The sequence below is a fragment of the Microtus ochrogaster genome, linkage group LG1 (genome assembly GCF_000317375.1).
Source record: "Microtus ochrogaster isolate Prairie Vole_2 linkage group LG1, MicOch1.0, whole genome shotgun sequence".
Taxonomy (NCBI): domain Eukaryota; kingdom Metazoa; phylum Chordata; class Mammalia; order Rodentia; family Cricetidae; genus Microtus; species Microtus ochrogaster.
Window position 1 is genome coordinate 3219544 of NC_022027.1, and position 13818 is coordinate 3233361.

The following is a 13818-nucleotide window of genomic DNA, read 5'->3' on the forward strand; positions in this document are numbered from 1 at the left end:
AAAAAAGAAAAGCAGGCAAGAAACAAGTCAAGCTAAGCCTGGGCTTTTATAAGTAATAATAAGTAAGCTTCTGTGTGATTTATTTGGGAACTGGGTTGATGTAGGTGGGTCATCTGTCTATCTGTTGCTTTCATTGGTTAATTAATAAAGAAACTGCTTGGCCTTTGATAGGACAGCAGCTTAGATAGGCAGAGTAAACAGAAATGAATCCTGGGAGGAAGAAGGCAGTGAGCCAGACGCTATGCCTCTCCTCTCCAGGCACACGCCATAGCTCTCCTCTCCAAGATGGATGCAAGTTAGAATCTTTCCGGTAAGCCACCACCTCGTGGTGCTACACAGATTAATAGAAATGGGTTAATCAAGATGTGAGAGTTAGCCAGTAAGAGGCTAGAATTTATGGGCCAAGCAGTGTTTAAAAGAATACAGTTTCCATGTAATTATTTCGGGTACAGCTAGCCTTGCGGAGCTGGGCAGGAACGCAGCCCACTGCTCCTCCTTCTACACTGGGTGGTGGGCCCTTCAAAAAGCCAAAGGGGTAAAATGTCACAAAACAATGTGCTATATATTGTCATAGAGTATTAAATACAAAGCTAGGTGTGGAGACAAGTTCTCGAATGCTAACATCCAATAGGCAACGATTTCTAGGCCAACCCTGAATACAGAGGAGACCTTGTCTTTAGACACAAGAAAGAGCCAGGTTTGGTGACGCACACCTTTAATCCCAGCACTGGGAAAGCAGAGCCAGGTGGATCTGTGAGTTTGAGGCCAGCCTGGTCTACACAGCAGGACCCTGTCTTAGAGTCCTTGCCCAGCATAAAGCTCTGGGTTGTAGCTCTCAGAAACCTGACTTAGTGACACAATGTTGTTTTCCCAGCATTTGGGAGGCTGAGGCAGGGGGATCAGGGATACAGTACAGCTTCCATTCCTTCCATTCCTTATCAAGTTTAAGAGCAGGCCAGTTTGGGCTGCATGACACTCTTGCCGCAAAAGAGAAGGTAGGGGTGGGGGAAGGAATGAGGATGTAGTAAAACTGTGTGTGGTGACACATGCCTAATCCCACAGTCTCATGGAAGTCACTCTGGGTCCCCTCACCTCCCTGGAAAAGACTTTCACTCAGCTTGTCATGGTAGCTCATGTCTGTCAGTCTAGCAGGACTGCTAAATTCAGGGGCCCAGCCTGAGCTACATAAGGGTTCTCCAGTGACCTGGCCTACAGATCAAGATGCTATCTCAAAAAACAAAGGAGGAGGCCAGAGGGATGACGCCGTGGTTAAGAGCATTTACTGTGCTGTGTAAGACCCAGGTTTGGTTCCCAGATGCCACACAGTGGCTCACGACCATCCTGACTATCAATAACTCCAGATCCAGGGAATTTAACATCTTCTCCTTGGGTACAAGGCACACATGTGATGTACATACGTATATGCAGCCAAATACTCATACATACAAAATAAGAAAATAGAGCTTGGCGGTGATGGTGCACGCCTTTAATCCCAGCACTCAGGAGGCAGGCGGATCTGTGTGAGTCCAAGGCCAGCATGGTCCACGGAATAAGTTCCATGTCAGCCAGGGCTACACAGAGAGACTCTGAGTCAAAAATGAATAAAAATAAAACAAAAAGAAAAAGTGGGCCATTGAGATGGTACATTGGATATAAGCTTTTTTGCCACTAAGCCTGAATACCTGAGTTCAGTCCCTGTTACTTGAATCAGAATCAACTCTCACAAGCCGTTTTCTGACCAGGAGATTTATGGCACAATAATGTATATGTACAGACAAATAAACCAAGTAAAAAAAATTTGGGAGGGGGCAGGAGAGATGGCTCAGAGATTAAGAGCACTGACTGCTCTTCCAGAGGTCCTAAATTCAATTCCCAGCAACCACATGGTGGCTCACAGCCATCTGTAATGAGATCTGGTGCCCCCTTCTGGCCAGCAAGCATACATACAGACAGAACACTGTATACATAATAAATAAACCTTTTTTAAAAATTGGGAAAGAGAATCTTTTCTTTAATGTAAAGTTGTTTTTTTTTTTGTTTTTGTTTTTGTTTTTCGAGACAGGGTTTCTCTGTAGCTTTGGAGCCTGTCCTGGAACTCCCTTTGTAGACCAGGCTGGCCTCGAACTCACAGAGATCCGCCTGCCTCTGCCTCCCGAGTGCTGGGATTACAGGCGTGCGCCACCACCGCCCGGCTTGTAAAGTTGTTTTGTCTGCTTGTGGTTTCTATAGTTTGTCTGGTGACTGAAAAGCCAGGAGTGAGCGTGGGCATCCCCTAGAACTGGAATTACAGACTGTTTTGAACCACCTTGTGGGTGCTAGGAATCGAACTCTGGTCTTTTGTAAGAGCAGCCGGTGTTCTTAAACGCTGAACCACCCCTCCAGATTCTGTCTCCATACCCTGAGAGAGAATGATTTGATATATCCGCCTCTCCAGGAATGCGGAAAGAATGATTTAAAAAACCAACAGGGGATGCAGACTCCACCCACTGCACCAAGTTTTGCTCCCCCCTTAAGCCCCGCCTCTAGGCAGATCTGCTCCACTCCAGTAGAGCCACACCCTACGAAGGCCACGCCTCTAGCCAACTCGGGTCCGCCCACATTTCAGGCCCCGCCCCCAGACCGCCGGGTGCCTCTTCAGTGGTGACCACGCTCCCACCCAATCAGGCCCCGCCTTCTACACAGGACTCAATCCGGCTCTTCCCGCCCGTGGCCCCACCTCCAGAATTTGCACCTTCCACACAATCCACCAATCCGCTTCTGGTCTCTTTGCCACGCCCCCATAAACACTCCTGGCTTGCGCGGTTCCCCCCCCCTTGCATCACTTCCGGGGCGGTGTTAGGTCGAAGCTCACTTCCGCCCGTGGCGGAGCGTCGGTGGTGGCGGCGCAGGAACCCCAGCCGCGGTCCCGAGGGACAGACAGACGGACGCAGGGGTGGGCAGCCGGGAGCCATGGAGTGCGGCCCCGGAGCCGGCGGACGCGGGCGGCGGTGAGTGTGGGCGTGCGGCGGCGGGGAGTGCGGGCGTGCGGCGGCGGCGATTCGCGGAGCGGGGCCGAGGCGAGCGGGGGCCCTGCGTCCGAGACACCTCTGCGTCCTCCGAGGATGGCAGCACGACAGCACGATCAGCGTACCCACCCTGTCCCTCGCGTCCCTCTGTCCCCGTGCAGCGATCCTAGAGCAACCGTTTAACCTCCTCAGGACGCGGCTCTGCTCCAAGAAACGCCCTGGCCAGCCGCCGACCCTGAGCCAGCTCCGGAACCTGCCCTTATCCCACACCACCTCCGCCTGCATCTCCCTGCTGACACTCCCCGTCCACCTCTGCCCCATGTCTGGTCTCTTCCTGACAGCTGGGGCCCACATCAGACTTCCCTTATGCAGCCCAGGACTCCAGGTTTCCCCCTCACCCCCACGATCAAGTCCTCATCCTGCAACAGAGCCCAAAGGTGCAGCTGAGACGTCCCTGCTCCCCCGGGAACCCTCTTTCACCGCCGGGGTTTACCTCTCCAATCCTGTGTTTCTTGACTGTTTCCCTTTTCCCATGGTGCGCCCACGCAGAGGCCAGAGGATAGCTTTCTGGAGTGAGTCGGCTCCCACTCTGTGGGTCCCCATGATACAGCTCTGATCTTCAGCCTTGGTAGCAAGTGCCTTTACCTGCTGCTCCACCTCCCTCAGCCCATCGACATTCTTGCAGTCTTCGGCTTGCGCTGCTTCTAGGGGGGTTGCCTCCCATGCCTGACTGGCTGGGTCAGGCATGCCGGTGCAGGCAGGCATATGTAGGTCGTCCTAAAGCCCTTACTTACTTACTTACTGGCTGCGGGTAACACCGGGGCCAGGTTTTATGTTTGTGATCACAGTACCTGGGATTTTGAGTGGCACTGAGTGAAATATCTTGGCTTGCGCTCCCCAGTGGTACCCATCTGTGAATGAGGTCCCACATGCTGTCTGTCCCCCCTATTATAACACTGGCAGATGTTGGAGGCTTATGTCTTTCTCCTACAACTTCCTTATTTTCTCTGGCTGTGCAACACATGGTTGTTGAGTGAGGCAGGTGCTTGTTGGTCTTGCTGGCCCCCTCCGCATGGAGTGTCTTGCAGGGTGGAGATCTGGTTAACTGTAGAAGAGTGAATATGTGGAGGGCTCAGGAGGGAGACTGAGGCCTACCATTGTTTGACTTGTCTACAAGTGTGCTGCAAGATGACACCCCAGAGGTTGCACTCGGATAAACTGTACCTAGGGATGTTGTCTGTGAACAGGGAGGAGGACAACCCTAAAGGGAGGTCACTTGATGGGTGTGTGCAGCAGAAGGAGCAGCCTGGCAAAGGATGATGGGGACTGAGCTGTGACCCAGGCAAGGAGGCTAGAGTGCAGTAGGGGAAAGGTGGGCTGGCCGGTGGAGCCATTGGAGTGGACTGGAGGGCAGTGTTCGTGATAGCACCCACTTTTCTGGCCTTGGTAGTAGGGCCTTGTTTCACCTTGTTCTTCTCCAGCATGGTCAGGGCTTCTTTCTCCCTGGGCTGCAGATCCTTCCAAACTCTGGAACCACGGGGGTTACAGGGTGTTCCCTGATGAGGCCTGGACTATAAAGGACTATAAAGCTGTGGGTGTTTGGGGCAGGATCATTGCCTTCTAGGGCTGCTCTGGGCTCTTCAGGATCCTGGACAGAGTCCCCAGTCTCCACCCATTCCTTGCTAGGAGTGTTCCTGGTTATAGATGTGTAGGCATGGCCTAGTAATCTCTTAGAGACAGCCTCACCTGCATCTGAGAATTGCCACATGGGAGCTGGGGACTTTTTTTTTTTTTTCTTTCCAAGACTGGGTTTCTGTTTAGTTCTGACTGTCCTGGAACTTTGTGGACCAGGCTGGCTTAGAACTCACAGGTCTGCCTGCTTCTGCCTCCCTAGTACTGGGATTGAAGGCGTGCGCCACGGCAGCCTGTTGGGAACTGGGGATTTTTTAACACATCTTTGTCCCTGCTCTGGCTCTTCTCTCTGGCTCTTCTCTCTTCTCTCTGTGTGCTCCTGCACTGGCATGGATTGGGACTTCTACCCAGCCCCAGGCTGCACACTTCAGGTACACAGGAAGCAGAAATGTGTCTGTGAGCCCACAGCTGCCTGAGTGTTATGTGTCCATCTGTCCTGTGGGTTTATATGCTGTGACCTAAAACCCATGGATATCCTCTTATTTTTTTTTGTTTTTTTTTTTTTATTTTTTTATTTTTTATTTTATTTTTTATTTTTGGTTTTCGAGACAGGGTTTCTCTGTGGCTTTGGAGCCTGTCCTGGAACTAGCTCTGTAGACCAGGCTGGTCTCGAACTCACAGAGATCCGCCTGCCTCTGCCTCCCGAGTGCTGGGATTAAAGGCGTGCGCCACCATCGCCCGGCGGATATCCTCTTGTTAAAGTTGAACTGTGATGTCTCCTGCTTCCTCCCTGGCAGTGAGAGATGGTAGGCATGATTAGTGGCGGACTATTCTGGAAAGGTCTCTGTTTGTCTGTTGGGCAGCTCTGCACACAGTGGTCATGGCTTTGGTGTCAGCTGAACTTATTTCAGGGTGTCCTGCAGAAATGGAGCACCTGAGTTTCCCCTGGAGTCAGGCCCTGTCCCCTCTCTGACTCCCACCTGTCACCGGCTGCCTCTGAGGCAAGCAGTGTGCACATTAGTAGTTACAAGGATCGCAGACCCAGGAGGTTGGGTGACTCAACCCTGAGGCTGCAGCTGCAGGAGGCCTCAGCTGCCCTGACCCCAGGGAGACCCACCTGGCTTCAAGCACCGGGACAAACCATTTTCCCAGCCAATGGGGCCCTGCCTCTGAGACGCATCCTGTCCTTGTTCCTGGTCTTTGTGTCTGTTTCCTCCCCTGGGTTCTGTCTCTATGCTCCAAGGCCCTGTGGCGTCCCCTCCCCCCCTCCCCCTGCATGGGAGCCTTTGGGTCTCCTCTCAAGCCCGGGACTGGGCTGCCTCATCACCTGTTCCTGGAGGATAGAAATCTGTAAAGGACTGAGGGGTGGGGCTGGAGAGCTGGCTCAGCATGAAGAGCACTGACTGCTTTTTCAGAGAGAGGTCCCGGGTTCAATTTCCAGCACCCACATGGCAGCTCACAGCTGTCTGCAACTCCAGTTCCAGGGAACTGGACACCATGACAAAACACCAGCGTATATGAAATAAAAATAAATAAATAAAAAAAGAGAAGGACTGAGGGAGACACTGCTAGGCAGGAAGACAGTCCGGACATAGGCCATGGGGTAGTGGAATGGCAGAGGCTGGGGACATACACCGCAGAGTTGTGCATCAGAGGCCAGGAGAGGCTGCGGGGTGAGTTAGGGCTGTGGGCAGACCAAGAGGAACAAGCTAGCCCGTGGATATGGGGACACGCCTTCCTCTTTGCCTGGCACGGGCTAGCACCTAGTTCCACCCTAGCTTCCTAGAGGGAACCCACATCTTGGTGTCCCCTACAGGGTGTCCCACTGTACGACATGGAGACCTGTGGCTGCGAGGCTCCCGGGGGCTCACCTTGGACCGCGATGGGGCCGGGCTGCGGCCTCCTAACCGGACTGAGGTGTGCGGCCCGCGAGCCTGGCCGCCCGCTGCCCGCGTCTCGGAGCACCCCTGCCCCTCCCCTGGCCCGGCGCGGGCCTGGTGCCCGCCATGAACGGCCTGTCGGTGAGCGAGCTCTGTTGCCTCTTCTGCTGCCCGCCCTGCCCGGGCCGCATCGCCGCCAAGCTCGCCTTCCTGCCTCCTGAGCCCACCTACTCGCTGGTACCTGAACCCGAGCCGGGGCCCGGCGGGGCTGGCGCTGCCCCCTTGGGTCCCCTGCGGACCTCAGCGGCCACCCCTGGGCGCTGGAAGATCCACCTGACTGAGCGCGCTGACTTCCAGTACGGCCAGCGAGAGCTGGACACCATCGAGGTTTTTCTGACCAAGAGCGCGCGCGCCAACCGCATCGCCTGCATGTATGTGCGCTGCGTACCTAGTGCCAGGTGAGCCGAGGGGTCCCAGGGCTCTCCCCGGGGGTGCATGCCCATACCCCTCTTGTAAAGGACAGAAGAGCCTACTCTTGGGTTCATGCTTTCTGGTCCCCAGCAGAGGATGAGGTGTGTGTGTGGGGGGGGGTGACATCTCAGCTGGAGTCTGCAGTCCAAAGGGCAAGTCCTTTACTGAGGAGCCGGGCAGGTGCTTCAGGAAGCTTCAGGGGCAGGGCCACCCAGGTGCATGGCCTTGACCTGGTGCAGGCCCTGTTTTGTTATAGTCCTGTCAGGGTTGGGCAGAGGCCAATTGGGAACAGGATGGCCCTTAAGAGTTGGCTAGTGGCCAGGGTTGGGTCCCTGTCCTCCCCTAGCAAGACTGTGCACTGGTGGAGTGCATGGGAACAGGCTCTTCCTTGGTGCAGTTTCCAGCACTGTGGAGTGTACATGCCACTAGAAAGACGGCCATCGCCCTCCTGTTAAAGATGGAACTCATTGTGGGTTCCTCTGTGTCCCCTGTAGATGGGCAGCCTAAGGCCCGCTAGCTGATGATACCAGGGGTGCAGGATTAACTGTTCCCACCCAATTCTGCCTCCATCCTGGGAGTCTAGCAGCTGAGCAGATGGGACAGTGAGTGCTGTCAGCTACCAGCACAGATGGTCAGCCTGTCTGTGCCCATGCCCCTCTTCCCCGACCACCAGGTACACAGTTCTCTTCTCGCATGGCAATGCAGTGGACCTGGGCCAGATGTGCAGCTTCTATGTTGGCCTGGGCACACGCATCGGCTGCAACATCTTCTCCTATGACTACTCTGGCTACGGGATCAGCTCTGGCCGGCCCTCGGAGAAGAACCTCTATGCCGACATTGATGCGGCCTGGCAGGCCCTTCGTACCAGGTGAGGGCTCTGGCCCCTTGGGGCAGGGGTGGGACCAGCAGGATAGGCACCTGTGGCCCAGAAGACAGCTTCCTTGATCCTTGCTGTCCACTGGGTCCAGGAGATGGCTGTTGAGGGACCTGGTAGCCCAAGGGCTAGGAGACCTTAGGACTCCGTGTTGTCAGCTCAGCTCGTTCTGTGGCAGCTGGACCAGAGGGTGCCCAGGTGACAGCAGTCACAGGTTTAGACTGCCAGCCTGCACTCCAGACCTTTAGTCTCGGCTCTGTCACACCGTACATCCCAGTCACCCCAGTCTCACCCCCTCAAGAAGGCTCCTTTTTCTCCGTCACCAAGCAGAGCCCTTGTAGGGGGTTAGAAGAGGCTAGTCGTCTCTAGTTCTGGAGGTCCCATGTGGTACTGGGATTCTGACAGCCCTGGGGAAGTGGGGACCCTGGTTGCCCTGTAGATAGTAGGTGTCACTGGGCTGGCTTCCTCCTGTGGACACCGTCCAGCCTGGAGAGTGCTCCGTGTGTTCTTATTTCTCTCCATTTGCCCCACCATGGCACTGGCTTTCAGGGGCCTCTGCCAGCACCATAGCTAAGCCTCAGGGGAGGTGGGGTGACTTCTGGAGGGGCTGCCCCCCGTGGTGAGGGGAGCTTAGGCCTGAGCTGTGCCTAGTGCTGAGCAGGCAGAGCTGGGGGTCTTGGTCAGCACACATGGGCAGTATAGGTTGCCCCCAGGTGGTCCAGCTCCTGCCTGGGATCAGGGGAGGGGCCTATGGACAGACAGGTGGGAATTCTGACGGGCAGCAGTCAGGGCGGCACTAGGCCAGCTCAGCCAGGATAAGTGACCACAGCAACCTGCTGGGGTAGGAGGGGCCACAGGGTAGCTGGGAATGGACTGGCTCCCAGGACCTGCGCAGCCGCACTGCCTGTGTTGTGCAAGCTTCTATTTTGGCAGCAGGGAACTCAGGGGACCCTAAACTGGGCCGAGCCATCCGGGGACACAGTCTTCTAAATTCCCAGAACCCAAGCTTGTGGAGAATCAGCGATGGGAAGAGACAGACCCGCTTTCTCTCTGGGGTCAGAAGGGAACCAGAACTTTGGGTCTGGACTCTTAGGTCCCCAGCCTGCTCACTCAGGCACTGTCAAAGGGGCTGAGGGAAAAAGCCAGGGAGCTGCGGCTTGGCAGGGCCCTGGGAGCTGCCCTCCTCCAGGCCTCCTGCTGACCCTGCCACTGCTGTCGGTCAGGTACGGCATCAGCCCGGACAGCATCATCCTGTATGGCCAGAGCATCGGCACGGTGCCCACGGTGGACCTGGCGTCACGCTATGAGTGCGCTGCAGTGGTCCTGCACTCGCCTCTCACCTCGGGCATGCGGGTGGCCTTCCCTGACACCAAGAAGACCTACTGCTTCGATGCTTTCCCTAAGTGAGCATGGCAAGTGGGTCCTGGGGGCGGGGTCTGGGGTAGGGGGGCGGGTCCAACCTGACCATTTTCTCTCTCAGCATCGAGAAGGTGTCGAAGATCACATCACCGGTGCTCATCATCCACGGCACGGAGGATGAGGTGATCGACTTCTCACACGGACTGGCACTGTATGAGCGCTGCCCAAAGGCCGTGGAACCACTGTGGGTAGAGGGCGCCGGGCACAACGACATTGAGCTCTACAGTCAGTACCTGGAGCGCCTACGCCGCTTCATCTCCCAGGAGCTGCCCAGCCAACGCACCTAGCCAAGCCGCAGGGACCTCAGCAGCACATGGGCCTCCTGCCGGGGCTGCATGTGACCCGGCGCTCAGGACCCTTCCCGGTACCCCACAGGCCACGAGCCATGTGCAGGTGAAGGAGGTCCCTCTTGTCCTCGTGGATGCAAAGAGAAGGAAAGAGGGAAACTAATTAAAGGTTTAAGATTTTAGGGTTGCCCTGGCTTCTTCATGGCTCCAGTGCGCCTTCCTGGGGCTGGGAGATCGCAAGGACCAGACGGGTGCTGGGCTGTTAGGAAATCGTCAGGTTCTCCCTGCTAGCCTGCACCCGGACTGAAGGGCAGCGCTTTGCTCTGCAGGAGTCCCCACCCCCACTGTGGACAGAGCATAAGCTCCTACTTCAGATGCAGAGATGACAGGCCCAGTAGACTCCGGGGCCAGGCCATGTACTGTGCCAAAGAAGCTGAGGTGATCGTCTCAGGACTGCAGGGCAGCCCTAGCTAGGGACTCTTCGAGCAGTAGGGTCCCTCGGGGGAGGAAGGGCTTGTCTGCAGGAGGCCAGCACTCTGAACTGACTCCTGATGCCGCAAGGTACATTTGGGGGCTGGAATATGTGGGGTGTGGCTGTAGCAGAAGTGACATTTGGTTTTCACTCCCAAGTCCATGACCCTTGAAAGCCTCCCCAAATCGGAGTGGAGCATCCCTGACTGCCTAGCCACTCCTCTCCGACCTCAGGTTACCCACGCCCTTACCAGATCCCTGTCTGCAGTCCAACCGCTTGTTTCCCCACCACGACTACCTCCTCCCCATTACCTGCTGCAGAGTTGTGTCTCTCCCGCTTCTTCCCTTCCACCCCCTGAAATGCTGAATTGAGAACCCAGGCTGCCCCAGGACTAAGTCTCCTGTGACCCTGGCACAGCTGGGGAAAAAGCAGCTGCCCCGAGCCCAGAATGCACACAGTTAGCAAGCCTCGTCCCCAGCTGCTCATCCTGGAATCAGACTGAGGCAAGAGGATTGCCACCAATATTGAGGGAAGCACAGGGTACAGAGCGAGTGAAACCTTCTCAAGCCCAGCTTTTGCTGGCCACAAAGTCTGGTTTCCTGGGTGCTGGAACCAGGTTCTTCCTGTGGGGGAGAATGTTCCACCTACTGAGCTGTGGCCCCAACCCTCTTTCTGCTTTTTGAGTCATGGTCTTACTCTGTAGCTCGCTGTGATCTTGAACTGACCCTGAGGCCTGCCACACTTGGATTCTGGTACAGGGCACACCAGAAGAGAACTCCTCACAGCACCCCCCCCCCCTTTTGCTTTGAGACAGAATCTCTGTTTTTAGCCTGGCAGACTGAAATTTGCCATGTAACTGGCCTCCAACGAGAGGCAGCCCCACGACCTCGATTTCCCCCCTGCTGGAGTGAGACCTGAAGAGCCAGCATAGGAGCCAGAGCCAGTGCAAACAACCAGCCAGGCTGGGGCTTGGCGGCACACACCTTTAATCCCAGCACTCTGGAGGCAGAGGCAGGTGGATCTCTGTGAGTTCGAGGACAGCCTGGTATACAGAACTAGTTCCAGGACAGCCAGGGCTACACAGAGAAACCCTGTCTCAAATGAATAAACAACAAAAAAACCCACATTTATTTGGGGTGAGGCACATGTGCCCCAGCATGTGCAGAGGTCAGAGGTCAACTGTCAGGAATCAGTTCTCACTATGTGGAGTTTTGAAGGCAAGTGTCTACTCACTGAGCCATCTGGCTGGCCCTCCAGCCAGCTTTTAAAATGCTTCCATACGCTGTTTTGTAATAGCCATCTCTGTCACTATAGTTATTTAAAAGTTGGATAAATGTACATTTATTATAAAGATGTATATTTAAATAGTCTGTATTTTACGGCCTTTTTCTACCCAGTTGGTTTTGTTGTTTGCTAAAGCATCTTATACGTTAAGGAAACTGGGGGCTGGAGAGAAGGCTCAGTGGATAAGAGCACTTGTTGCTCTTGCAGAGGACCCGGCTCAGTTCCTGTCACTCTAGCTCCAGGGCATCCAAAGTCTGTGGACCCTGAGCTCCTACACACAGATCATTTAAGTGTGTGGGTGCTTGGCCTGTAGGCAGGTGCCCAGGGAGGCAAGAAGAGGGTCTCAGGTCCTTTGGAGTTCCAGGTGGCTGTGAGCTGCCCCACATGGGTGCTGCTCTGAACCATGCTAGACCCCCTCCCCCATTGTGTTTTGAAACAGGGTCTTTCCTGGAACTGACAGAGACCCTCCTGCTTCCGCGTGAGAGTGCAGCAACTAGAGATGTGGTGGTTTGAAATCTGTATTTTTAAAAATTTATTTTGGCATTTTGAGAGCGTCTCAAACTCACTGTTGCCTTGGCTGACCATAAATTCCTGATCCTCTGGCCTGTTTCCTGAGGCTGGAATGACAAGACGTGTGCCACCAATGTATCTGGTAATTTATCTTGCTTTTTTTTTTTTTTTTGTTTTGTTTTATTTATTTATTTATTTATTTTCGAGACAGGGTTTCTCTGTGGCTTTGGAGCCTGTCCTGGAACTAGCTCTGTAGACCAGGCTGGTCTCGAACTCACAGAGATCCGCCTGCCTCTGCCTCCCGAGTGCTGGGATTAAAGGCGTGCGCCACCATCGCCCGGCAACTCAGGTAGTAGGAACTCCTTCTCATATTCCCAGGTCCTGTCTCCCCTCAGTGCTCAGGCTTTCTTTTTTCTCATGAACAGCAAAAGATCTCCTTTCATTCTGATAATCTTTGTAGGGCTCGGGGCGTGGTCAGGATGGAGCCCCGCCCAGAATCCTCTCAGAGAGGGGGCTGAGGGCGTGGTCAGGGTGGAGCCCCACCTAGTATCGCCCTGTGAGCAACTACAAAAGCAAACAAGAAATGAATGCAAATCGCTCACATCCAGAGATAAGATTCTGATGAAACTGTTATGTTAAGTAACAGTCCTAACTTCCCTTTGGCTCCTGCTGTTGGATCCTCTGATTAAATGAGGACTTGGGGCTCCCACATCACAGCTCAGTCGCTGACCCCGTGTCTCTGTCAGCAGCAACCACAGGCCTCTGGGGCATGTGTGCACCTGTGTGTGTTTTCTCTGTGTACGCGTTCCCCACAAGATGCAGAGTGTAGCAGCCAGAGCCTTGTCTGGAGTATGGAGAGTGTGGATGGAGCCTTGGGGACTTCGGACTGGACAGTCACCCCAGCTTCTAGGTTATTGTCTGTGGCTGTCTTTACGTCTGAGGGTCTTGCTCATTTTTACATACACCCCTTTCCCAGAGGCCACTCGACCCCAGGAAGCCACCTGGGGATAGGGTCTACCTTAGCTCTCCATTTTGTGAATTTCCCAGCCGCACTGATTCACACCCCAGTTACAGTGGTCTCCCAGTCCAGTACGTGGCCACAGGTCCTGCCATCACCTCAAGCTCCCGATACATGGCTTACCTCCTAAGTGACTTAGTGGCCCCCAAAGAGTTGAGAATACAGGAATCAGATGTGCCCTAGATGTACCCATCGAGCACAGACACGAACCTTCCCACGCCTGACGTTCAGGTCGTTCTGGCCTCTAGTCTTGAGGGCTCTCTGTGGACAGCAGCCGGACCCACGTAAGGGCAAGAAAGGCCAATGCCTGCCTTGGGGTTCTGATTTCTCCTGAAGGCATCATTTCTTTGGACTTGGAATAGGTCTCTGACAGTTACCTCCCTTACTAGGGTATATACAGTGGACAAGGATGTGTTAGGCGCATGGCTACTTTTGGCTGAGGGTCCACAGAGATGGTACATATTTGTGATTCAGATTTGTTCATTTTGGATTTTTGCTTCTCAATGCTGCAACTTTATTTTATTGGTTTTTGTAACAGCCTTTCTCTGTGTAGCCCTGACTATCCTTGAGTTCTCTATCTGTAGCCCAGGCTTGCTTCTCACTCACAGATCTGCCTGCCTCTACCTCCCAAGTGCTGGGATTAAAAGCCTGTGCCACCCACCTGGCCTCAGTGCTGGTATTTTAAACAGGATTTTACAGAACCCAGGCTGGTCTGGAATTTACTATATAGACTAGAATAATCTCCTGATGTCCAGCCTTCACCTGGGAGTGTTAGGATTAAAGGAATGTACTACATGCCCAGATAATTAAAAAACCACCCTCCAAACAAACAGAAACAAAGAGCATGGCCGGGCGGTGGTGGCGCACGCCTTTAATCCCAGCACTTGGGAGGCAGTGGCAGGCAGATCTCTGTGAGTTCGAGGCCAGCCTGGTCTACAAGAGCTAGTTCCAGGACAGGAACCAAAA

General features: G+C 54.4%; 1 protein-coding gene across 1 annotated transcript; it reads left to right on the plus strand.

Annotated features, from left to right (window-relative positions):
- The first annotated feature begins 2840 nt into the window (after positions 1-2840).
- On the plus strand, positions 2841-9755 carry Abhd17a (abhydrolase domain containing 17A). Its single transcript, XM_005359043.2, has 5 exons — positions 2841-2987; positions 6454-6975; positions 7662-7856; positions 9086-9265; positions 9343-9755. The coding sequence occupies exons 2-5, from the start codon at positions 6644-6646 to the stop codon at positions 9566-9568; spliced, it is 933 nt and encodes a 310-aa protein (XP_005359100.1). The 5' UTR covers positions 2841-2987; positions 6454-6643; the 3' UTR covers positions 9569-9755.
- Positions 9756-13818: the final 4063 nt, after the last annotated feature.